A 24890-nucleotide genomic window follows, 5' to 3' on the forward strand; every position below is an offset into this window, starting at 1 on the left:
TTTGATATTACATCCTTGAATAAACGGTTGTCATGAGTAGAAAGCAGTAAACTTATATTAAACATTTTTGATTAAATATATCCTTTCCTCAGATGGAAAGTATGCTTCCTAGGCTCTGCTCACATTTCACTGACCCTTTACACAGCAGTGAATGCCATCATGTGGTTGCAAAAACCAAATGCATGTTAAAGACTAATTCTGCAGAAGAATCAAAGTGCTAAGAATATTTTAAAAGTTGCGATCTTTAAAAATTCTTCCTGCACTGCAGGAATAGAATGTCATCTTCTTATTATTCAGGCACAGAAGGATCCCTTTCCAGGACTCCAGGCACTGTGTAATTAATTAATTATAATAGTATTAATTGATTAATTAATATTAATAACCTGAACATTTTTAATGCATTCTGAGTGTTACTCAGGGAAATTAACTTTTCAGGCCAGGACTTTTTCTTTTTTTTTTGCAACACATTTGGAATGTTAAAACTTTGGGACAGCGTTTAGTGTTGTATCGTTCCCCTCAAAAGACCTTGTTCCTATACGCACACCTACTTATTTATGTTGGCAGTATGGTCTTGACACATTCTGAAAATTATTCATATACATCACTTATCACAGGATCACTGGCTATATGTGTAACAGATTGAACCGACAGGAAAAAAAAAATCATGTTAAAGAAAAGAATCGCATATGAAATTGCTGTCACTTTAAGGTAAACAGAAAATCCCACATTTGCCTGGGTGTTAAAGTAAGATTCTTCCTAGTCAGTTAAAATGCATTCAGTGGTGGTGATGCTGAAGTGGTCACATCTTCTGTAGCCTTTAGTGGAAGGCTTACAGCTTTCAGGTACTTGTTAGGCAACTGAAGCCCAAGGCTGGGCAAAAGCTGAATGAGAAATAAAACTACTGAAATGAGGTTGTTGAGCTCCATATGCAACCCTGTTCCCAGCAGAGTCAACAGGAAAATTCCCATTTTTTCCAAGTCAGAGGATTTCACAGCTGGCCAGGTCCTTCTCCATCAAGAAGATATCTGTAATTCTTTGGCTGCTCAGAAAACGTGAGCTCAGTTCAGCAAGTAAACACTTGTCTTTAGACTTTCCCTATGTGTCCCTAGCCATGCAGTGTGTGTATACCCCACCATCCGTGGTGTGGCTGAGGATGCTGAGGCTATTCAGGTGTTTGTGGAGGTTTGTAGAGATACAATGAAAAGAAAGCTGAAAAGAGAACTAAACGGCCTACATGGAAAACAGGGTTATAGTGAGCTAGTCCCTCAATGTACACTTAGCTGTGTCGGTCTTCTCTAGTGAAAAAATGCAGGGTTTTTACTATGAAACACAAGAGTTCTAAGGCACCCATCAGGGAAGGGGCTGATGGCTCTCGTCCTTTAGCACTAGAACAGTTATTTCAGATCTTCACATCGTGTACTGGACATGATACGTGAGCCCATTTTCCAGGCTAAGTTTTCAAAGCTGGAAACAACTTGGAAAAAGTAAAAGGGTAGTCTAAGAATATGAGTTTTGCTTCAAAATCAGAATCTGCATTTTTTTCCCTGAGTATAATCCCATGCTGATTCTCAACCAGCTTGTAAAATTGACCCCATGTCAATGTAAACTGGATAACAGATATTTATAGGACACTTAGAATCAAAGACAAGTGGAGACTGAGATAATAAGGCTTGTCTGTGTTGCCTATTAGATGAAACTGTGATTAAATACGGCCCAATTAATGCTTGTTATCTGTCTAAAATTAATTTGTCACAGAAAGTTGTGAAGTAGACATCAAGAAGTCAAGTAGAATTTTTGTTGCTAAAATCAAAGCAGTTATTGATGTGATTTACTTTAACCCAGTCTGACAAAAACAGGATGATACTGTCATTAAAGAACCTGCCTTGGGAAGATCCCCAACAACCAACCTCCTTATTCATGCTTATCTCCCTTACCTTATTTTACTTGTTTTTCAAACTGATTTTCTGAGGCTTTTAGTACCTCTTTGTATATTTTAGGATGTAGTCGTCTGACCACAAAAATTACTTTATTCAAACATGCATGAGTAATTGCTGTTGTATTGTCCTCTAAGTTGATTAAAATTTTGCTTTGTACCTCATTGCTAACAAAAGAAATTTCTATCAAATATCTTGAATATCACCAAAAAAAAAAAATCACATCTTCATTTTTTTCCATTTAGATTAATGAAAACAGTCACAGCAATCTTCATAAGTGACTGTTCACTAAAGCCAGATAAATTTCTGAGGGCTAAAATGTCCATTTTTGCCTTTTGCAAATTTAGAATATCTTTACAGAATCAAAAACTGGGAACAGACTGTGCCTCTTAAAGGTCTGATTTTATATACTTTCTACCTGGCTAGAAATCCATTTTTTATTAATGAGGTTTTTGACTGGTAAGCTTTATTTTGAACATAAAACTACAGAAGCTTCATTTTTTACCCTGAAAAATCTAAATTGCATTTAAATGTCAGAGGCTACTCGTCAGGCTATCAGCTATAAAACTGTCTTTGCAATGTTTTACATATATACATGGGAGGGAGAGCTTTCGCTTTTTCTTATATATTGTGGAAATATGGTGTAAGATGGAAAATTGATATTTTCAGCAATTACTGATGAGACGCAAAGTCTTTTACCTTTAGGTAAAAGGATTTACCTAATGTAGGCTTTACCTGCCTTGGTATTGATCAAAGGCTTGTAAGGGATGAATTATACGGTAGGGATTTTTTTTGAGGCAGGAATGCAGAGAGTAAGTTACAGTCTGAAGTGAAATTGCAGAATTCATCACCAAAATCATAGTTACACAATGCATTTTCCTTCGGTGGCCAAAACGTATTAAGAAAGTTTCCCCACCCTGACTTGGGGAACTGGCATGCCTCTCCTTGTTTTGCTCTCTCACCACCATCACTCATTAACCATCTGCCTTTTGGGGGATTTTATTTTCTTTCAGCAGTTCATTTGAAACCCTCATTATTTCAGTAGCCCTGTTTGTAGCACAGATGCACAAACAGTTTATTGACAGGTGAAGGTGGTGCAAACTGATGACAGGGAAAGAACAAATGGCTGGAGAAGGAGCTGGAGATGGGGCTGGATGGATCTTAATCTGCCTTTCTCTCAGAGACAAGGTGGTGTCATCCTCTCATCCTCTGTTAGCACATCCAAGTGCTGCTTGCTAGAGCAATTAAAAAAAAAAAAAAAGAGAGAGAAAAGTGTTATCTTTGTTTTTAAAATACTTGGTTCTACTTCATATAGCAGCGTAGAAGTTGAACGCAGTGTGCCGATAAAGTAAATAAGGAATTACAGTGTATATCTTTCATCTCCTTGGCAGCCAAATAAATCTATTTATTCAATACTGAAAACAGTATTGTTTCAAGACTGACCATCACAGAGCCTTATGTAAGGTTGTTTCATCCAGCATCAGAAGTCACTGGCTGTCAGCATGATAAAAATTGTTTGGAAGTAAGTTTTAATATTATAGTTCAGGAGAGAAGACAATATTTCCTTTGAAGACTGGAAGTTATAGTTGAAGTTATTATTCTATTGTAACAGAAACTGCATGCCAAAATATTTCTAAGGGCCTGCAGAGCAAGCTCCTTCATACTATGTCTTTTCTCAGAGGAAGTTCAATGTACCAGCAGCAGCGCTGCTGACTCACTGCTAAATAGATGGAGGGTTATTGCCACACCCAGGAAATCAGCTGCACCAAATTTGAGAGTTTCTGATAAAAGTGTTGCTATACCTTAATTTCCCATCAGTTTGACTATATGGGGCCCTATACTACAAATAGAGCTGCACACCCAAGCAAGGACGTAATCCTTGCAAGGATGTATATTGTTTTGCCGCTTGATTAATTAACTCTACAGTGACTAGTATTATAGCTTGATTAAATTTTGGGTATATATCAGCATATGTTTTTGAGCACAACATTTCTATTGATAGTTAAAACATAAAATAAATTATTACTATTAGGAAAAGGTCTTGGAAGAATGAATAAAATATTGTGTCTTTATTAATAGCCAGAATGATTACACATATTGAGTGGTCTAGTATGAAAAAGGAAAGATTGGGGATGTGTAACCATCTTCATAATTTTGAGGAAACTTTGAAGAGGGTGTTTGGTTCCTGCTTACAGTGAAGATGAGAATCAAGTGACTTTTGTGGATAGAAAATTAAGGGTAATTGAGTATTTGAGAAAAGGTCAGTGCAATGAGCTTAGAAGTTGATGCACATCTCTCTTGAAGCACAAAAACTGAGAGCTACTGTATTTCCTGAGTGCTGAGATAAGATTTTTGGAGAAGGTCACTATCTATAGAGGTAGATCTGGTAAAGGGGAACTTATCAAAATTTGATCACAAGTGTTTCTTATCACAAGAAAAGCAAAATCCACAAAGGCTGAAGTAGATATTCAGGTATGAATGGATTTACAATTGACATAGAGATTACTACTAACATTAAACTGCATAAATATCTTCATTTGCAAGCTTAATGTTATTTAAAGCTACTTGAAGTGAAATATTCTCAGATTTGACTACTCCTCATTTTCTTTTCACGAAACTCTCTGTTTCTAATCTTCACTATCAGCAGGAGCTAAACACCTTCTTCAAAGTTTACTATGAAGATCAATACACAACTTTTATCTTTTTTCTCATTTAAAGGCTATGAGGGTAGTTACACTTCTGTTTAGTAATAGGTTGTTCCTAAAGAGGTTCCATATGCCTATGAAAATTATTTTTAAGCAATCGCATATCAGTCTTTACCTTGTTTGTAAGGTGTCTGTGTGAAGGTGGGTAAATGTCCTTGGGTCCTGATACTATCAGAGGTGTATTTGGAGTATATTCTCCTGCTTTCCAAATTTTTCTTCATTAGAATCTGGGGTAGCGAAATTCATTATTGTAGCCTCATGAGCAAAGAAAGAAAGTTCCTGATATACTCAAAAGACCTTTATAGTTGTTATTTGGAGGCTGAGGTTGATGTTCCTACTATAATAATCTCAAATTTTCCAATCTTCTAGTTACAAATTTTGCAAACTGCTCAACGTGAGATATGCTATGTGCAGTTTCAAGCACCACTTCTGATGGTGGTGTTATCACCTAGAAAGTCAGGAAAAGTCCTAGCTAAGCAATGCTTTTACTTACGGGATGATTTCTGATGAATCATAGGTGATTGATTACACACCACTGTTAGGCAGTAGAGGTGAAGATTTTCTGTATTTAACTCCACCAATGGAAGTACAAAGCACATTACTGCTGGAAAGTGATCGGATTAGAGTCACTTTTGGGCAAAGTTTTATTTACAGTTTGTCAAAAGCAGAATTGCATGAGCTTAGCATTCCTGAGGACTATAGTTTTCTTTTTATTTGGTGAAAAGAAGGGGAAGATACTTTCTGACATTGCCTAAGGGAGTTTCTTTTTAACAGGCTGCTCTGTTCTCCTGTGAATTTAATGGAGTAATGGTTGGTTCTGCACTTATCTTAGCATGTATTGATTGAAGAACACTATAAATGCAGGCTGATGTACAAAGGTTGCCAGTATCTCCAAACTGTAATGAACTTTAAAAGCAATGCCCATGGAAAATTACTGTTTTTCTTTTAGAGAGTCACTGTCAAGAGCTGTGCAGAACCTTCCTTGTATTGCTACTGAAGCTAAAATACAAGTCTTAAGTTTCTTTTCAGATTTTCTGACTCTTGTTTACTGTTTCAGTTTTCAAAAGGCTCATAGAATAAAATATGACACAGAATAAATGTAGTAGTAGTAGTAGTAGTAGTAGTAATAGTAGAAGTAGTAGTAGTAGTTCTGGACCTTTAGGTTACCCATTCTGATATTTCATTCTGCCAGGTCATTTGCTTACCATGTACTGGTCTCAGCACTGTGAGTCTAACAAAAGTTAAGATCTGAAGCCTCTAAGACTTTCTTCAGTACACTCTTCTAATATTTGGGTTTGCAGATACTGCAGGGAGCATTTAACTCCAGATGAAAAAGCCTGCCTTCCTTCCTTCCTGTCTTTTGGCAATACAGCGTTGAAATTACCTGATGTCATCGTTAATTCTCAAATGGTATAACAGACCATTATGTATCGTTTTCTAGCTTGAATGTGGCTGGAAGCCATTGACTTTCCTAATCAGCCACCTAGAGCGTTTATGTCAGTAATAATCTGTATTTAAAATGTACTCTAAATTATTTATTTCTCATAGCTGGCCAGAGTGAATGTATTAATTTTTTCATGATTGAAAACAAGCGTTCCCAGATTAGCACATTGTAAAGGAAATAAGGAAAGATGGATCATATTGATATGATTGACACGCTTTCCTACAAGAAATGTTTTAAGTAATTTGTCTTGTGGGACAGCACTACGTTCTGTTAGGATAAGTGAAATAAGCAGCTGCCCACTTCTTTTCCACAGTTGCCAAATAAAGGATTAAAAAGAAAAAAGCATCTAGTTTGCTACAGCTAACTCAGTATTTGTGTCAAACTAAAAAAAAAACCCACAACTTAGATACCTTTTTTTCCTCTCCTATTCTGTATCTTTGAGCTATGCTGCCTTCACTTTGTATCAATAATCCGACATGTAGTTCAGTAATACCATGCGTTTCAGAAAAAAATTTCCTCGTAGGAATTTAGCCGTGAATTTAGTCTCTCTCTGAAGTAGGCAGAGATAGTAATTCAATGTATTTGACTTTAAAGTTCCATTCATCCCTCAATGAGCTCTCCTTTATAATCTTTTATTTCTCTTACTTGGGCTGAATTCCAGAGACTCTTACAATAGGTATTACAGCTCGTTTGCGCATTGGCAGAAGAAACAAACCCATTAGTCACTAACAGCAGGGGTATGGCTCAGCTCTCAGGCTCCCTTTGATCATTTTTCTGTCTCCAGTAACTCAACCAGATTCTCTTTTCTAAAATTTTCTGAAGCAAAATTGGCATTTCTCGTTGGGGGAAGGGGGAGACTTTTACCTGAAAACCTCGTTAATGCACTCTCCTTAGATGAGATGCAGGCATCTCAGCTCACTCTTTTTCGCGTTAAGCAGTTATCACAGGAACGAAAATAAACAAGCAAGTATGACATCTTCAGCATTTTGCAATGCTAATGACAGTTATGTGGCAGTTCCTCTTAACCTAAAAATGGGGTAGGCTGAGTACTTCCTCCTGCCAAGGAATGATATGGAAGAAGATTCTTGTTCTTCTCAAGGCTTTATAACTCACATTAAACACCTGCTGATTGTCTTGTTATACTTGTTGAAGTAAGATCCCTGCTAGCTACTCTTCCCAGCTGAGTTAATAATTATCTTGGAAGTCATGAGCTTTTGCTAATGAGACTCGATATTGTACTTTTAATTCAGGAGGGTGATCCTCACAGTTGAATTCATGTTCTGAAAAAATTCAAGAACTAAACCTTCTTCAGTTAAGTATCACAGTCCCAAGTCATAGGAGGAGTGACTGTCTCAAGGCAAAATTATTTTTGTCACGTGTTGAGGTCTGCTAGACTGACGCTGTGTTTTAGCCAATACTTTCACAGTAGTTGTCTCCCCCACGCCTTCTCCATGATCATAAAAAGAAGAAATTTTCGGATCTAACATTCCAGCTGTTGTATGTTAATGGTTAGCATTGAGTATGGTTTTCACTGAGAAGGTCCACAGCTATGGAAGTCTCTTTCTAGCTGATCTATGGACGTGAACATGAACATGAATATGAAGGAGTATCTCTCAATCCTGTAGGAAAGGTAGTGTCAATATCGATAAACCAAACCTCCTGAAGTAGATCCTGCAGAAGAAATGGAAATTACATTACTTGGATTTTGCAAGTTCTGTTATTATACTCAATTTGTCGTACTCTGCAGAAGAAGATATTTTTTCTCTAAAAATACATGTCTGATATAACTAAAGAAAATTTCAAGAGGTCTTGTCCTGCTCTGTCCAGCTGAAGGAAGCATTGTTAAGGGATGTGTGAATGTTGTTACTCTAGCAAAGAAATTTCTGGATAACCAATACCTATATGTATATTTACTGACATCATTCAGTAAAGTCATAAACATTAAAGCAAATGGGAAAATGCAGATTCCTGACAGAAAGTGCTGATTTTATGAAAAAAAAAAAAAGTAGTGGAACTGTCTGTTGATTGTGGGAAACAGCAGTGATTCTTAGGATTTCACCATGGGAGTGGTATATAAAGTTCATATTATTATTTCTGTCTGAATCCATCAGACCCCATTAAACATGCCATCACATTCCTTTTGGGATATTCTGCCCTTGGTGAATGGACCAGCCCTCTGTATGGTTGGTTAGAGAATCGAAACTCAGCTGCTTTCATGGCCATATCCCAGGTTTGGGAGGTTGTATCCTCTCTTTTGGCTGTGTTGACACAGCACGAGCAGCAGTATCTCACCAGAAGGGCAGTGGGGAGAGTAGCTGGCTGGCCCATCTCAGGTTGCACATAGGCAAGAAGCAGCATGTCTGCACTCATTGAGTCTGGATACCAAACTCTGCACATAGACTGAAGAAGGTGTTCAGTGTTTAGGAAAGTACATGCTGACCAAGCAGCCATTCCCCATCTCCTCTGGGAAAGCTTTATTTCTTGTTCTCACCATTTCTCCATCTTGATTACTGTGAGATTCACCTCTTGTTGGGTTTTTGATGGCACATCGTGGCAGTCTGTCATTCATCTATATCACCTTTCTTCTCTGTTTTTTCCCCTACTATGCCATCTGGAGGTTTCTAAACAAAAGAACCTCACTGATCCTGAATTACAGCTTCTCTCCTGGCGAGCTCTCCTGTGCCTTGCACATCTGCCTTTCGCATTTCCAGAGATACCAGCTGTGAATTAGCTTTCGTATCTTTGTCCTACAAATGTCCCAACCTCCCTCCCCACCCCGGTTACTTTTCTCTGTAAATTCCAGCTGTTTAAGGATTTTGCTGAGAACTGTGGTAATGTTTTAATCAAAATTGCCTTTCTTAGAGGGGCCTCTAAGTGCTGGTATGATACAGTGTCCTGATGGAAAGGCTATTTGCAGAGCGGTGTGCTTAACGATCTCTCCGGTCCTCCCCATTTTTGTCTGGGAACGATTTTGAACTGGCAGCAATTTGTTATTTTGTTTTAGTGTGTTGTCATGGAGTTTTTTTCTGTAGGGGCAGACGAAATTTTTGCAGCTCTTTTACCCTGTTTATAGCTGGAACCTGAAAAACCAGGCTGGGGTCAGACTGATGGAGCAGAAGAAAGGGGTCAGCTGGGGAGTGGATTTACAGTTAGGGAAATAATCACATCACTGGTGTGAGGGAGGCTTAATTAATTAATTTACATGCCTGCAAAGAGAGAGCTTTAACTCACACTTCAGCTCCCGTGTCTGGCACTCAGAGCTTTTCGAGCGGAGCTGGAGCCTGTCATTTTGAAAAGTTTTGAGTGTCACCCAGAGAAAAAGGCTTAGCTGGTACATAACATTTTCCTCTCCAGGGATATAAAGTTTTAGACAGAGTAGAATTGACTAACTTCAGGCCTTCTGTGTTAATTTCTGTTAATTAGCTGATGTTTCTTGTTATAGCCATTACTATTTTCAATTAGCTGTCAGCAAATATTTTCAGTGCAATTTTTCTGTTATTGAACGGATTTCCCACAAGTTCTGGCTAACAAAAACAAACAAATGCATGCACGTATTTAGTGCCACAACACCCTGTTAGTCAGGATTTAAGCAGTAACCTAACAAACTGTGAGACTTTTTATTGGTAAGACAAGAGGATGGCTTCACTTCTTGAACAGCCTCTTGACTTAAGTAGGTTTTTCATCACAGTTGATTAACTGTTTATACCACTGTTGTTTTCAAAGATTTTATTATTGTTATTAGTTGTAAACTTTTTATCTCTCCCTGCCCCACCCGCTACATTTTTTTGTAGATGGCTACTAGCAGGTTGAAGAAAATGTCTTTTTTTTTTTTTTTTTTTTTTTAAAGTTGAGTGATGTTCTGATCAGGAAACAAAGAGTTTCCTGAATCCTGCTGGTATTTTCTATGCATTAAGAAGATTACCCACCAAAAAAGCATTTTGTTGGTATTTTTGACTGGCATTTAAATAAATGTCTCTGCAGTTGTTTCTGTGCACTACAGCCTGTACTGCCTGGCATCATTGATTATTTTATCTGTGGAGTCAGCAGAAATCCTGAAAAGGGTCTTTCTTTGTTAACCTATGCTCTTGCCGAGAGCTTGGCCAGTTGCACTGGAGTAGAACAGAAATAGAGGGCATAAGCCTTTAAGTGGGGCAAAAGTTGTTTATTGCTAAAAGCATGTAATAGGAGAACTGGCAGAATTGGCTTTTTGTTTGCTGCCAAAGTGCTGCAGTTCTCCCAGGGCGGTGGGGAGGCAGAGGTCCCCGGCGGTGTTGCTCTCACCGGGTGGAAAGGCAGATTCACAGCCATGTGTGCAGCCTTTCGGTGTTGTAAATGCTATTTTGGAAAGTGTAGCGAGTGGGAACTGGATGGCTGAGTACACTGGTAATGAGCTGCGGGTCTTCTCCCCGCACCCCCTCGCCAGTGACTGACAGATGGCGCGTTGGTGGCTTTGCAGGATGGGGATGGTCCCTGTCCGGCTCTCAGCAGACGGTCATCCTTGTCACGAGGCAGTGATCCCGACAAGTGCTAATTGCCAGCCCTGGTGACAGTCTTAGGAGAGAGGCCTGAGGCTGGTATGTGTTGTTGGGAGGAGTCTCCTCTCTCCACATGAGTTATGGGCTGATTTGGGGGATTTTACATTGCCACTATGTGTTGCCATACCATTTATTTTTCTGTAAATAAGAGGTTTCAGGCCCTAAGGCTGTCAGTCTGCTCCCTTCCACTGCATCAGTTTTTAAAAGTATAGTTAAATACAGGAAATGGAAAGGGTCTTTTACCTTTTTCATGGCAAATTTTGTGGGGTTTTCAGCTGATCTCAGTACTAAATCAGGGCTACCCTAAGCTTAGACTTCTTGTTACAAGGAGGGGACAATGGCAAGAGACATTATTCCCAGAAAATTTTGCTTTGCCTAAGGATTGGACATCAGGACTGTATGATTTGCAAGGTAACAAAGAAACATTTAAGGAAAAACAAAGCATTGCGGAGTTAACCAGCAAAGCAATCGATGTGCAATGATTGGTATGAGCAGTGAAGGGTATGTCATATCTTGGCTCACTACCACCAAAAATTGCTACTTTGGGAACTGGCATGTTAGCATATGTAGCTGAAAGTGAAATTTGAACTTCTTTCATGCAAGCAGAAATAACTTTCTGCCTTATTTCTTTCTCTTTAAAAAATGCAATCGAAATATTGAGGGAGAAGTTTGAAACGTATTGATTGCATTTTGAAGGCATATTATTAAATTCCTTCAGTGCTTGTTGATCTTGGATCATTTCATTTTCATAGTGTTTCAGACTGAAAATTATTAGTAATTCTGTTTAAGTTGCAGCTAAATTACTAATTAACTTTCGTCTCAAAGATTTTATTTCTTATGTGTTTCTGGCAGCACAGTGTGCACTTTACACAATGCAGCAGAAATTTTTTTGCTACCTGCCTCTCTATGTCCCTTACAATCACATAAAACAGTTTTGGAATTAATGAGCTGTCACATCTCAGGTAATGAATGAAAAGAACTGACAGAAATCCTTTTGTTGTTTAAGAAACTCTAAATAATTAATGGGAAAAAAGTGGCAGAGGTTCTTTTAGGATTTAAGAAGAAATGCATCTTTCAAATTCATTGCATGACTGAAGAAACGTTAAAATGTGTTTGCAAAAAAAGCAGGGTTCCTGCTTAATGGGTTAATTCCAGTTCTCCCTTCTGAAATAAACTTGCAGAATTTGAGATAAAAGGTTTTTGTGTGTTGAGAAATAGATCATTAGTCCACAGGTTCCCTGTTCCAGCTTCATCTCAAAAGTAAAAGATCTACCAGATTCCTGTATTTGCCATTGCGGGCATATTTTAGTTAGGCACTGAGCATGTTTATAGTGAGCATGTCTTGTGTACACAGAAGATTTTGTGAACTGCAACTTCGGTTTGGGAAGGGAGAGATGTTTCCTTATGTTTTACATTTTTTTCCAATTTATGTAAAGTCTCACTGTACCTTTTCAGAATAGCCTCTACTGCTGTTGTTTTTCAGGTAACCGTCTCAGATGGGGGCACATCTCCCAAGCAGTCCTCTGTTTGGGTGGTGGTCCAGGTTCTGGATGAGAATGATAACAAACCTCAGTTTCCAGAGAAAGTCTATCAAATCAAGCTGCCAGAGCGGGACCGTAAGAAAAGAGGGGAGCCAATCTACAGAGCTTTTGCGTTTGACAAAGACGAAGGTCCTAATGCAGAAATCTCGTACAGCATCGTGGATGGAAATGATGATGGGAAATTTTTTATTGATCCCAAAACAGGGATGGTTTCTTCCAGAAAGCAGTTCACGGCAGGGAGTTATGACATCTTAACAGTAAGTACTCTTTCATCAACAAACAAACCTGTTATTTGACTAATTATTTTTTAGGAATAGGTCCTCTTGTATAAAGATATATGACTGTGTTTGATGTATGACCTATATGTAAGATCTGACTGTATTAAGAAATCTAGTATTCACATACATCTACTGCCAAAAAATTGAGTCAGAGAGAGCAGTCATGCTACTGCGCGTAAGGAACTATTCTCAGGCTGTTTAGTCAGCTTGCAAATTGTTGTCCTAAGTCGTTCACTTGAATACATAGAAATGAAGACCAAGGGCTTGTCTGCTTGCAAAGTCGTATGATGTTGATCTGGGCAGATACAGCTACAAATTCACCTTTTCTGTGGACACAATTGCTTGCCCTCGGGCAAAGGTCTTTCTGTCCAAGCTAGGTAGCTTCAGGGAGGAGGAGTACTGTGTACTCGGTGTTGTGGTAGCCTTCTCACCACATTAAAATATGACAGCAATTTCAGTTGAAAGAAGTCTCAGTCAAAATAATTCTGCCAGAACTCAAACCATATAGACAAAGTCAAAGAAAGAAAGAATATGACATGGGGTGTTTATATAAAGCAATATAAGACTTGAATGCGCACTCTTCATCTACAGCAATAAGCCAACAAGTTGTAGTTAAGAAGTTGACCAAAAGATGTCAGAGATCCATGATCTGGCCCGTAGCAAAAGAAGTGATGTCACTTACGGTAACTGGTCTCTGTTGAGATACCTTCATAGGGTTAGGAACTGTGACAAAAAAATTAATAAAGACCAAAATATTAAGTAATACCTAGTAATCAGAGTAGAGCACCCTTTGGGTGAGTGAGTGCCTTTGCCTGTGCAGAGCTGGAAGTCACGTCTGGGATCTGGCCCTTATTATAATGCAACAGCTGAAGGTTTTCTACCTTGAAGCTGCTCATCACACCCTCAGCATCTTTTCACTAAGGGCCTGCCCGCCTTGAACAGAGCAGGGTGGTGAGTGTTAGCACCAAACCCACTTAACACATTTCCAGAAATAGGGTATGATATTTTGGGAAAATATTTCTCATTTTTAACAGGCATAGTAAGAACATATTTATACCAGTGGTCCTATATAGCTAGAAACATTTCCCTTAGTTTTAAAAGAAAAAACCCTTTGGTTGACATTGATGTTGTTCACCAAAGCACCCATTTTGTAACCTACATTCTCCCTTTCCTTGAGCCAAATGTTTGCTGCTGCTCATCTTGTCTTTGCTGTGCTAAAACCATAAAGCTTGCCAGGCAAATACGAAGTGTATCCATCCCTCTAGAGGACATTATAATAAAAAGAATTAGCACCAAGCTGGGCAACTCCTAATGAACACAACAGAGAGGCAATAGCAAGGAAAATAAATATGGCAAAATTTTAAATTATATTTGTTTTGGAGAATGGGAGAAATGAAATGAAACTTATTTAGCTCAATTAAAGGTCCTGAAGAAGGCAATATAAGGGATACCAGTCTTATCTGCAATACAGATGCTGTTTAAAAACAATCAAACATGGTCTAAGGGAGCATGTTTCGCAAGTGCACGACATCCCACAGGGTCATTAAAAAGCTCCCAGCTTTGCTGCAAGATGGAACTGGGTGGAAGATGAAATCAGAGAGAGAAGCTGGTTCTGGAGAGGTGGATCTGTGTGGGAGGCACTTGAATTGCATCTCCAGGAGACCTTCACACTTTAATTTCTGAAACAAAACATATCAGTTAAAAGTCAATCTTTTTGGTGAAAAGTCAAAGTGTAATGGAAAAAAAAATGAGAACTGAGAAGTAAGTGCTTATCTTCCTCCTTTTTTTTTTTTTGGTGGGACTTTACATAGAACATTACAAGTGAGATTTTTCCAAGCAGTCATCATTATGTGATAGAATTAGGTCTGAAGTGCCAAGCTGGAATGCTCAGTCTGAGTCCTCTTTTCTTTGTACCTGCCAGATAAAAGCAGTGGACAATGGCCGGCCCCAAAAATCTTCAACTGCACGCCTCCATATTGAGTGGATAAAAAAGCCTGTGCCCTCGCCCGTGCCCCTGACTTTCGATGAACCCTTTTATAACTTCACCGTCATGGAAAGCGATAAAGTGACAGAAATTGTTGGGGTGGTCTCTGTGCAGCCATCTAACATTCCTCTCTGGTTTGATATTGTTGGTAAGTTGGGAGCCAGTGATATGAGGAGGATGCTTCAGAATTAAAGCATATGGATGTGTGGTTTTGCAAGCAAAATGACTAACCGTGAACTGTGCCCCTCAAATTAAACCCACTTTTGTAATGCTGAAACGAAAATGCTGTTTTAATATAGTGATAACAATAATAATAATATTCCTGCTTTTGTTATGACTCCTTAGCTAAGCTGAAAAAAGCGCTGTATGGCTGAACTGTTTTTTTTTCATACTATGTTATTTACTGCAATCTTAATGTTGTCTGTCATTTAAATTCTATTGTCATACTTTGCTAATCTCATTTCTAAATGTATTTATGGTACTTAGACTTGCTGTCCCTCATTTCTCTCTTTCTTCACCTTTTTTTCTGCATTCTGTTCTTTTTTTTCTGCTTCCGACTGCCCTGCTTCAAGGTGGCAAGCATGCTCGAGAGATGTTCTATATTCTACAGACAGCTTGTGGGCAGAACTGTTCAACAGAAGGTACCCTTAGTGCAAACACATTTGCTAAAATACAACTATCCAGGCTGCCTTTTATTTTTGCAAGTTTTTTGAGACAATTTATATTACATCTTTCATAAGTGCCTGTGACAGGATGCGATGCGACACATGGATGTGCTGCGTTTCTTTCTATGACAGCTTTTACCGTATTTGTGTCCAATTATTATCATTTTATTCACGGATTTTCCGCAGTTTATCACAAATAATTAATTCAAACTTTTCACAGTCCAGTGCCATCCATTTAACTGTGAAACAGAATGGGATGCATCAACATATGGGTTACAAATGGAGCCACCAAAAGTTTGTCTTGAATGCAAGCTGAAAAAGAGAAATGTGTTTTGATGTGAGATTTCAACCACAAAATTGCCTTACGTAAAATTGGTTATAAAAATAGGGAGGGAGAAATATCCTTAGCAAAGAGGAGGAGAAGCCATTGAAGTAATGGTCTTAAAATCACAGGGAAATGCTACTAAGGGTGTAGCTGCCAAAAAGACAGGGAGTAGAGGGCATCCCTTGGTTGCAGTGGAGAAACAGGAGTCAATGTTCCTAAGCATTTCCTCCCCTCTTCTGCTGCTGATTCAGTTATGTAATTTAAAGTAACTCATTTAGCATCTGCAAAATGAGACTTTCCCCAGCAGACAACAACCCTGCAAAGTTATCGTGCTACTTAATACTTGCAGATACTTGTACGTAATGTTTGTATACCATTGGATGTAAAACACCGTGCCTGCACAAAGTGGTGCTATTCAAATGAAGGGTTGTAAAGCAAATACTGTATAAAAGATTAGAGAAAATAAAAAGCCCTTGCCACAGACTTAGTGGAAAGGGAGCATCAGCAGTCTTCATTTACAGGGATTGAGCCTGGCGCTCATTTCAGCATAGCAGTTTGCGGATGGGTTTAGCCAACAGGAAGGACAAGGACCACAAGAGAAAGGGTCTGTCAGAGTCATTTTCATCCACCTTTTATTGCCAGTTTGTGCAGATGAAAGAGAGAAGCAGCAACATTTCCTCTTTGAATTTGTAGCACGGTTTCTGCTGTGCCAACCATATTAAAATTAAACCCAAAGCTATTATCATGTTCTAGGGTTCCTGCTAGCCCCTGGGGAAGGACAGCATATGTTTCCTACAGTGTTCCTTCCATTCCCTTGGTTGTTTCAGTATGCTACATGCAATTTATTAGCTAATGTTTACTTTCCCTGTCTCTTCCTCACTGACCCTAACTTTTCTCCCAGGAGAAATCCATCGTTATTGATGTTATTGACACTTTTTTTCCATTTGAACCTTTTGCTGGACTTCTCTGCCTTTCACAGCCTTCTGGTCCTTTCCTTTGCGAATTCACTGACTCTCATTAAAATGCCACCTGTGTTAAGCACTGAGAGAAGCCCCCACTCTTCCACTGCATTCTTTTACATTATTAGAGTCAGTTGCAATCAAGCAACACCTTATAATAATATTTCATTTTGGCCTACCAAACAGAGATGATAGAGAGACCATTATGAAATTTAAGCATTTAATTTTTTGTTTAATGTGACCTTTACAGCTAAAATAGTTCAAATGGTTTAGAAGATTTTTGCTAGTTAAACAACTCTAATGGTTTCCCTATAGGCTGTAGCTCCTGATGCTGCAAGATGCTACATCACAGCAGAGGGTCACAGAGACAGAGCTTCCCTAGACTTAATGAGAAATCAGTGACCCTGACCATGTTGTCATTAAATATTACTGCTGTTATAAATAATAGCACTAGCAACAGCACTCATTTCTGCAACAGGAATCAGCAACAATCCCATTGTTCCAGAAGCTCTGCATACAAGGTTCAAAGAGAAAACCCACCCCAAGAGGTTTAGACGGGGAACACCATATATTTAGATTATCTTTGCTGCTTTTAGTCAGTATCAGTATCAAAAACCACTTTTTCTCCTTGTTCGTCAGTGTCATCATGTGGACAAAAAAAAAGATGTTGGTACTTTCCTGTGAGGGAACATTGAGGTCTACTGCTGAAAAGCCCAGTGAAAGACATGGGTCATTAGCAGAAGTTAGTTGTCATGTGTGGAAAGCTGTATGGGACTGCTGATGCAAGAGATGGTTTCTGTGCTGCTGTAAAACCTAGACCTGATCGTACTCCATCTGGTATTTTGTGATTTTGGACCTCTGTGAACAGTTCACAGTAATGTCAACAAAAGCCCTGAAGGCTTATGTAGAGGCATGGTTTAATATAGAGTTTGCAGCTTGACCTTTATGTTTATGACCTTTTCAAACTAAATGGGCACTGGAATTCCAGAGGACCTCTTTTTTAATGCATAACATTTCTCCCAGCTGAAAAAAAGGAGGGAGAGCGGATGAAGTTTGGCTGTGTAGACTTCTGTCTGCTTAACTTCGGCATCTAATTTGCATCTAAATTATATACACTTTGTATAGCTGTTTAAGTTCTTGAGTTAATCATCTCCAAGAGAGGAAGGTGCCTTGCAGGCAGGGACATCATCTTCCCTTCATGGACTAGAGAGGAACAAGATGCCTACTTGTTTGTTTGTTTGTTTGTTTAATTTAGAATGGTTGAGATGTCATACCTCGTTTCTGTTTTCAGACTGCATTCAACGCCATTCTCAGTTCATGCAGATCCCACAATTTGAAAGACATAAACGTAGGTTGTTTCAGTTGTGTTAAATTTATTCAGTCATTTATGAAAAACTAATTTTCAATGGGAACTCCAAAATAAGTCAGAAATCTTTATTGCTCCCAGGTAAATTGAGCCCTCTCTGTCTCTTCCTTTGTTAGTGGTGGGAATGGTGTGATGACTACTTTGACACTGGAGCTGAGCTGCATGGTGCTAGTTTTTGCTTAAGTAGCATGTTGCACAACATCTCTCTGATTCTCCAAACAGATCTCCCTATCTTTCCTTCTTCCCCGAGCCTGTGGCTTTATAGGAACAGCCGAACTTTAAAAGCACATCAGAACTTTTTATGAAGGGTGCTTAAACAGCAATAATTTTAATAGCTGTTAATTTTAATTAATTGTCCATTTAATTCACAGTGCTGCTAATTTTCATTACTGTCAAAAACATGTAGCTCACTAGCCTCCTTTGAGTTATCTTCCCTCAGAACTATCAAAAATACCTTTCTGATTTCTTTTCTGCTTTTTATGCCCTTATCTTCAGCTTCTTAGCAGCAAACCAAAGGCTTTGACTCTCCTTACAGTTGTTTTATCTGAAAATTCAGTCTGCATTATTTTCTTCTTCTTAGCATGACATAGTACACAAAAGAATAAATATTTGCATGTCATATTACTAATATTTATTATGTTATGATTAACTGAAGTGTTTAGTTTAATTTCTGTTTCTTGAGGCAGTCACGAAGTTTATTTCATCCTTTTTAAAAACAGAAAAATTGGAAATTTTGGCTCTGCTTCTTTTTCTGAAAATCCTAGAGGCACTTTAGACTCAGCTTTGAGTTTCGGGGTGAATTCTTTTTCTGCATTTTCCTCTGATTCTCTGCTCTGAGCAATGTGAGAATAGTAGCAATTGCCCAATTTGTCATCACTGTTCTTGGTGTTGTTAGTTTACTTTGGGACAAGACAAATAAGAACCTTCTCTGAAAACGTGGTTTAGAGGACTGTTTTCTAAATCTAAACTTTTTCTAGATCATCTCCTGTATTTCTCTTCTTCTCCACTCGTCCATCATGGCATGGTAGGCCAAATGAGACTTGTGTGAGGATCTCAGTGTATCCTGGCTGTATTAAGTTTGAACACGGGGCATGTATCCACTTTGCCATCTGCCAGTGAAGGAAGACTCTTATCAGGTTTTCGCTGTATTTGGTTTGGGGATGTCCTCCAGAGATCAGTGTGATCTGTCTCGCTGTATTTGGTTTGGGGATGTCCTCCAGAGATCAGTGTGATCTGTCTTTGCATCTAAGACTGAACAAGTCTGATTCTCCATGGTCATTAGATACTTCTGAGATGTGATTTCAATCCCGCTCTTCTGGATCATTCCACTGGAAAAGAGGGAAGCACGGGACTCATTTGCCTACAAGTCCTCCAGATTTACTAATATGTTTTCTTCTCAGAGGAGAAAATAATTTCTCACAGCAGCATAATCCCATCTTAAACTGCATATCAGCAGCTGATAGGAACATAGGGAGGCTCAGCTTTTTCCCAAAAAAAAGCAACCCCATCTAGGAAAAGCACTACAAAAAAAATTTCATTTCTTGCAGCAAATGCAGTAGTCAAAATATAAGCAGAATATGCTTGAAAATACAATAAAATTAAAAAAAAACCAAGACTGAAATTCAAAAGGGACAGAAATGCAGAGCCCACATTCTGTGGGAATGCAAGATATGCATTGTATCTTGCGTTAGGCAAATTCTACAGCTGACCTTTAGAAACCCCTTTTAACAGTTCAGGAAGTTTTCCTTGGTCTGTCCATTGCACCAAATGCGTGGTAAGCTTCACAGAAGAAGATTGTCTTTTGTCAGTCATGTAAGGTTCAGTGTTTGTTTTTTTTTAAGCTATCGGTTTTGTTAAAAGGAAAATCAATTCTTTCCAAAGCATATGGGACTTTTGTCAGAGGAAAAATATGCTCATAGTGACTACGAAGCCAAGAAGCACTCTTGGTAACAAGAAGCAATGAAGGTAATACTCCGGATTCATCCAGAAGACGTAACCAAGGCTACTCTATACCAAGAACATGACCTGTATTCTGTTGGCTCAGAGGTGTCTCTGTTCAATTTCTTGAGCTCTCCTTCTTGACCATATGATACCATCCATTAAATTGAAAATAAGGGCTGTGCTAGAAAGATCTCATGGTGCTGTAGTGAGGGCCAACTAATAAGATCTTTTGTACCAGGGGCTGCTTCTGCAGTTTTCCTGAGTTTGATAACAGCTGGAATTGGCTAGAGTTATGCTGGAAAACCCTATATAAACTATAACATGCTTTCAGATAACATTAAAAAAAAAAAATATAGCTGTAGAAATATAATGCTTCCAGGATTTATGCAAGAGCATTAAGTTCAATCTAAAGAAAGTAAAGGTAGAAATCATCGCATTTAATTTTAGGTGTCCAAAGTGTAGACATAACTATCAGTGTGTGCTAGGTGTCTTTGGGAATCTTAACAGTCAATCAGAGAGAAAAAGTACTTTCTGGATGAATTTATATCATCCCAACATGATAAGTCTTCTCATCCAAAGATGGCATTACAAGTAGATGTGGACTTCTCTCTAAGTGCTTCAGTTTAATCAGAGTATTTTAAGGGAAGTCTTTAATCTGTATTGAAGATGTATCAGCATTACATCTTAGCCTGCAATAGCATTACAAACAACGGCTAATCCACATCTGTCTGAGGTCCTTCAGTGTTAAAATGCTTTCTCAGGACAACCTGTCTAGTCAACTTGCCAATTCAATCATCTTGCCTTCTTTATTGTTGATTTTCCCAAAGTGCTTGAGGAACTCACGGTGTAGTATCTTCATTTGAAATATTTCTTTCTTAATGCAATTTTAAGCACATTAACAAAGACAGCTTCTACATGTCTTGTAACTGAAAGCAGTTACAGTGAAAAGGAAAGCGTGTGCCATATGTTGGGAAATGGAGTAAGTAATAAAAATTCCCACTAGTAAATCTGAGCAGCTGAACAGGATTTCATCATCCTTAGACCCCTTTCATCCTAAGATTGTGATCAAAGAAAGTGTTAAATGGCCAATAGTAACATTGGTAAAACTGATACTGTGGGAGCTTACAGCGCTGCAGATGAGCTCGCTTCAAAAGGGTTGGTAGTTACCCAGCAGCATGCTTTCGAAAACCAGCCTCAAGTACCCCATAAATGTGTGAAGCTTACGCCTTCTCAGCTGTCACCTCCTAAGGGCTCAGCACTCCCACCTCAACATGAACACCTTCAGAAGGAAGTAGTTTCACGTAGAGTTCCCAGAATAGTTCAGCTGCAGGAGTTCTTAAGAGAAGACTCCTGTTTGTTTTTACACAAGAATGTTCTCTCTCTCCATGCTCCTCCAGCACCCATCCTTCAAAGATAATTGTGTTGGGTGCATCTCCTGGTGCTTCATAGTAGGCCTTGCATAGACTTAACATATCTATAAGACTCTTACAGTTTAGCATTTATACCTAATTTATTAATTAGTCTTAAGTGCTTAAGTGCAACTTCAGAAGCACTCATCATATGAGGACCTGTTCTGAGGGTGTATGAAGGCTGAGGAGCAGTATAGACTGCCTCTAGTACTCCAAGTGAGAGGCAGGACCCAATATCTCAGGCAATATTCCCAGTTCAGCTGTCTGGGTGGTTCTTTATCTGACCATATATCTCTTAAAATGTACCAGACTGAATCAGGAATAAATCAGGATTTCACTCCAAAACAGATTATAATCACAAATCTCACAGCAGGATGTTCTCTGATCCATCTCTGTCTCAGTGTTTGATGCGGTTTGTGCCTTGTTTAATAGAAAATTAGTCAATGTAAAATAAAGTGCATTGCCTGGTTAGTTACAAGTGTAGGCTGTGTTGGGGTGGCTGGCAACCAAGATTTATTTATTTGTCACTAGACCATTTTGGAAGACATGAATAGCATATAAAAAACTCATATGATGTCTTCAGTTCTTAATTTAGGGGAAGAATATAAGTCACTTAGTGAAAACTGCTTGAAGAAGTCGGTGTATTTGCAATACACTACACAGTGCCATGCAAACCCATCTCTAAGCTAAGAGAGGAAGGGCATTTAAAACATTTATTGCTAATCCTTCGATGTTACTTCATGGAAGTTTTAAAGGCATGGTTTCTTTGGAAGTGTATGCCAGTTGATAGCATATAATTTTTGATTTCTCATTAAGATGGTTATTAAGCATCTTAAAGTATAGACTTTCATTTTGTTTTCATGGTTATCAGTATGAGACATTCTCTTTGTAAAGCGCCTACTGTCCCAAGGCTAGCTTCATTTCAGCAGAGATTTCCTTGCAAGAATCTCAAACTCTTTTCTTCAAAGGAGGCTTTTTTTTCAGAGTTGATTTTCATGGTATGATTTTTCTCAAGTAAATCAATTTAAAACGTTGATTGGGAGATGGCATCTTTTTCTTCCAAACTAACTTTTAAAAAAACCCAACAAAAACCACTGAAGATATGATCAATGTCCAAATACCTTGCTATTGCTTAAATGTCAAGGACAATTATGCTTTTTTTCCTGGTGTCAAATAGTGTTAAGTACATATATATATATATATCAATTGAGAAAAATATGCAATTTGGGCTCGCAGAAGGAGGATAGGGAATAAGAAATGTTTCTGTCCACCATAAATCACAGCCGATCCAGTGTCAGTGTTTTCTGGAACATCAGAACTGCATCTGTTAGGCTTAGAGCTGTATATATGTATATTCACCAATTCTACCTTTCCTTTGTGTAGGTCACCTGCACTGTTTTTCCTCCTGCCCCTTTCTTCTCCCCATCGCTGAATGGCCTCCAAGGCAGATATAGAGAGAGCAGTGTTTCTTTTATCTTACACTTTTCTTTGCAATAGCCTGTGCAAGAGGTAGAAAGAAGTGAGGGTTTCTTCACGTTAAGGAATTCAGGGGCTGCGATTTTGCCGTGATTCCTCCTAATCTTCAAGTTCTTGGAATGCCGAAACCTTTTTCCTGTCACTAAATGCATGACTGTTTCTGAGAATAATGTCGTTTGTTGGTCAGCAAACCGTGCAGATGCAAGACTTGATGGTAGAGCAAGGAAGACTGTCCTCTTCACTTCTCTGTCCCCAGCTCTAAAATGAGAGCCATTTTGTGATAACGTACCAGCCATTCCAATATATATCTCTCTATATATATTGCATGAGACCTAAGTCAAGGGAATGGATGTTTTTTGCACCTGTGGATCTAACCTCAAGAGGTCTGAGAAGCTCTTACACAAGTTTCTTAAACGGTGGGGTTTGAAAGCCTTTTCCGCTTTGTAGAACTGGGTTGTCAGAGACTGTAGCTAGTGGCATTGCATTGCTGTGTGATGAATATACCTTAAGAGTTCGTTTGTCAGCAGTGTTGTGTTCCACCTCTCCCTGTCCTCAGCCTCCAAAAATTTCACTCAACTCATAACAAATTCCACTTTATAGATGAATGAGTAAGAAGGGGCTTAGCAGCAGGGAGTGTGTGCTTTACTTTTGAACATAATGAGTGGTTCTAATTTATAAACTATAGCTGTGGCTGAGAAATCCTGTAACCCTTTAATCTCAAATTTTTTATGGCTTTCTCTTACTTTTTAATAGATTTCTTTTTCTTTTTCCTTTTTTTTCTTTCACCTGAGACTCAGGAGGGTTTTCCCCACTACTGCATCATTCAGTGTGTGACAGGATAGGGAATATTAGTTTCAGAACAGTGCTTTGCGACAGTTCTTTTAATGGAAAGGAATTTAGGATGTGTATCCTGTCAGATCTATTTGAATAATTCCTAAAAGACTAGTAGAATTTGACCTTTGCTGCCAGTAATTATCGTTGTCCTTGAAATTAACATAACAAATCTCTATTTGCATTTTTTAAATTGATTATAATTGTAATTTTTAAAGACTCAGTGACGGTCTTTGCACCCATGAGCATCAGTGAGAATTCCCTGAAAATAAGATTTGCAGAATAAAACCCTCTTAAAGTGATTTTTATACAAAAAGATAATTGTGCTTGTTCATTATCCAAACTACAAGGGCACACATCTTACGGGCTTATAGCCATTTGATTCTTTTTATAGACTCAGTTATGGTTCATTTAAATATACTGCTAGATTTTTTTCCTTGCAGTGCATTTTAATGATATCTGCTTTCCAATATACAAACTGTGCTTTGAAATATAAATGAGTTATGAACAAAGAAGTATCAGTAGATGTACTGTGTATGCTAAGGCAAACCGTTAAGATTGATGCCAGTAAACAGATATGCCCACTTCTAGGTATATTTTCAATGGAAATTTTCCAGAGATGGCTAATTTAATTGTATTTTTGTGCAACAATTAGGAGGGAATTACGATAGTTCTTTCGACGCGGAGAAGGGAGTGGGCACTATTGTCATTGCAAAGCCCTTGGATGCAGAGCAGAGGTCAATATATAATATGACTGTGGAGGTCACCGATGGAACAAACATTGCCACGACTCAGGTAGAATATCGCATTCCTTTCTTGGCGAGTTTTTCATTTGTTAGTGGAATGTATATGCTATAAAAATTAATAATTTTGCCATTCAAATAAAACCTCATCCTTTGAGACCGCTGTTAACTAATGGAGGGGATATTTTTCAGAGCCTTTCCATCTGGTTGTAAAGAATTGCATGTTGAAGGTTTCAAAGCATTATTTCTCCTTTTGTCCTCTTCGTGCTCACACGAAAGTAATTCACCTTCCTCCAGCTGAGGAAGTTCCTATCACAGGTGGCAAAGCTTAGATTTTGGCGATTGCGTCACCCTGTAATGGTCCAAAATACTATAGTGTTTCTGTGGTGTTGGAGAATATTGCTATTGATTGTATTAAATGGAGTTTATACCTCTCATCCTCCCAAGACCCAAATGTGGGACACAGGATCAATTGTTCAGAGAAGAAATTGTTCAGAGGCAAAACTTAAAATTTGAAGGATCTCTTCTTTAGTGTCACTGCCTGTGATTACATTGTCTTCTGGGGAGCAGCCCCAGTGAACCCTTTAAAACCAGGCTTACTTATCAGGCTCAGTGCCTTTCAGCAATTAAAAAATCAGATCAGATAAATGTGAAGGGCTGGGATAAATCTTGCTGTGACACATCCTTGTTGGAGAGACCCTGGTGCAGAGCCTGGGTATCTGTTCAGTGGGAGCCAGTCTGGAGTTGGGACATG

At 38.6% G+C, this 24890-nt stretch overlaps 1 protein-coding gene across 2 annotated transcripts in view; it reads left to right on the plus strand.

Annotated features, from left to right (window-relative positions):
* Positions 1-24890, plus strand: part of FAT3 (FAT atypical cadherin 3) — a 330777-nt gene that overhangs the window by 213402 nt on the left and 92485 nt on the right. For both annotated transcript variants that reach the window (XM_086481717.1, XM_086481718.1), the window contains exons 4-6: positions 12102-12416; positions 14359-14569; positions 24049-24188. In XM_086481717.1, the coding sequence (XP_086337843.1) occupies positions 12102-12416; positions 14359-14569; positions 24049-24188 (666 nt within the window). The remainder of the gene's footprint in view (positions 1-12101; positions 12417-14358; positions 14570-24048; positions 24189-24890) is intronic.

This window comes from Leptosomus discolor, chromosome 1, assembly GCF_034619465.1.
Source record: "Leptosomus discolor isolate bLepDis1 chromosome 1, bLepDis1.hap2, whole genome shotgun sequence".
Lineage (NCBI taxonomy): Eukaryota > Metazoa > Chordata > Aves > Leptosomiformes > Leptosomidae > Leptosomus > Leptosomus discolor.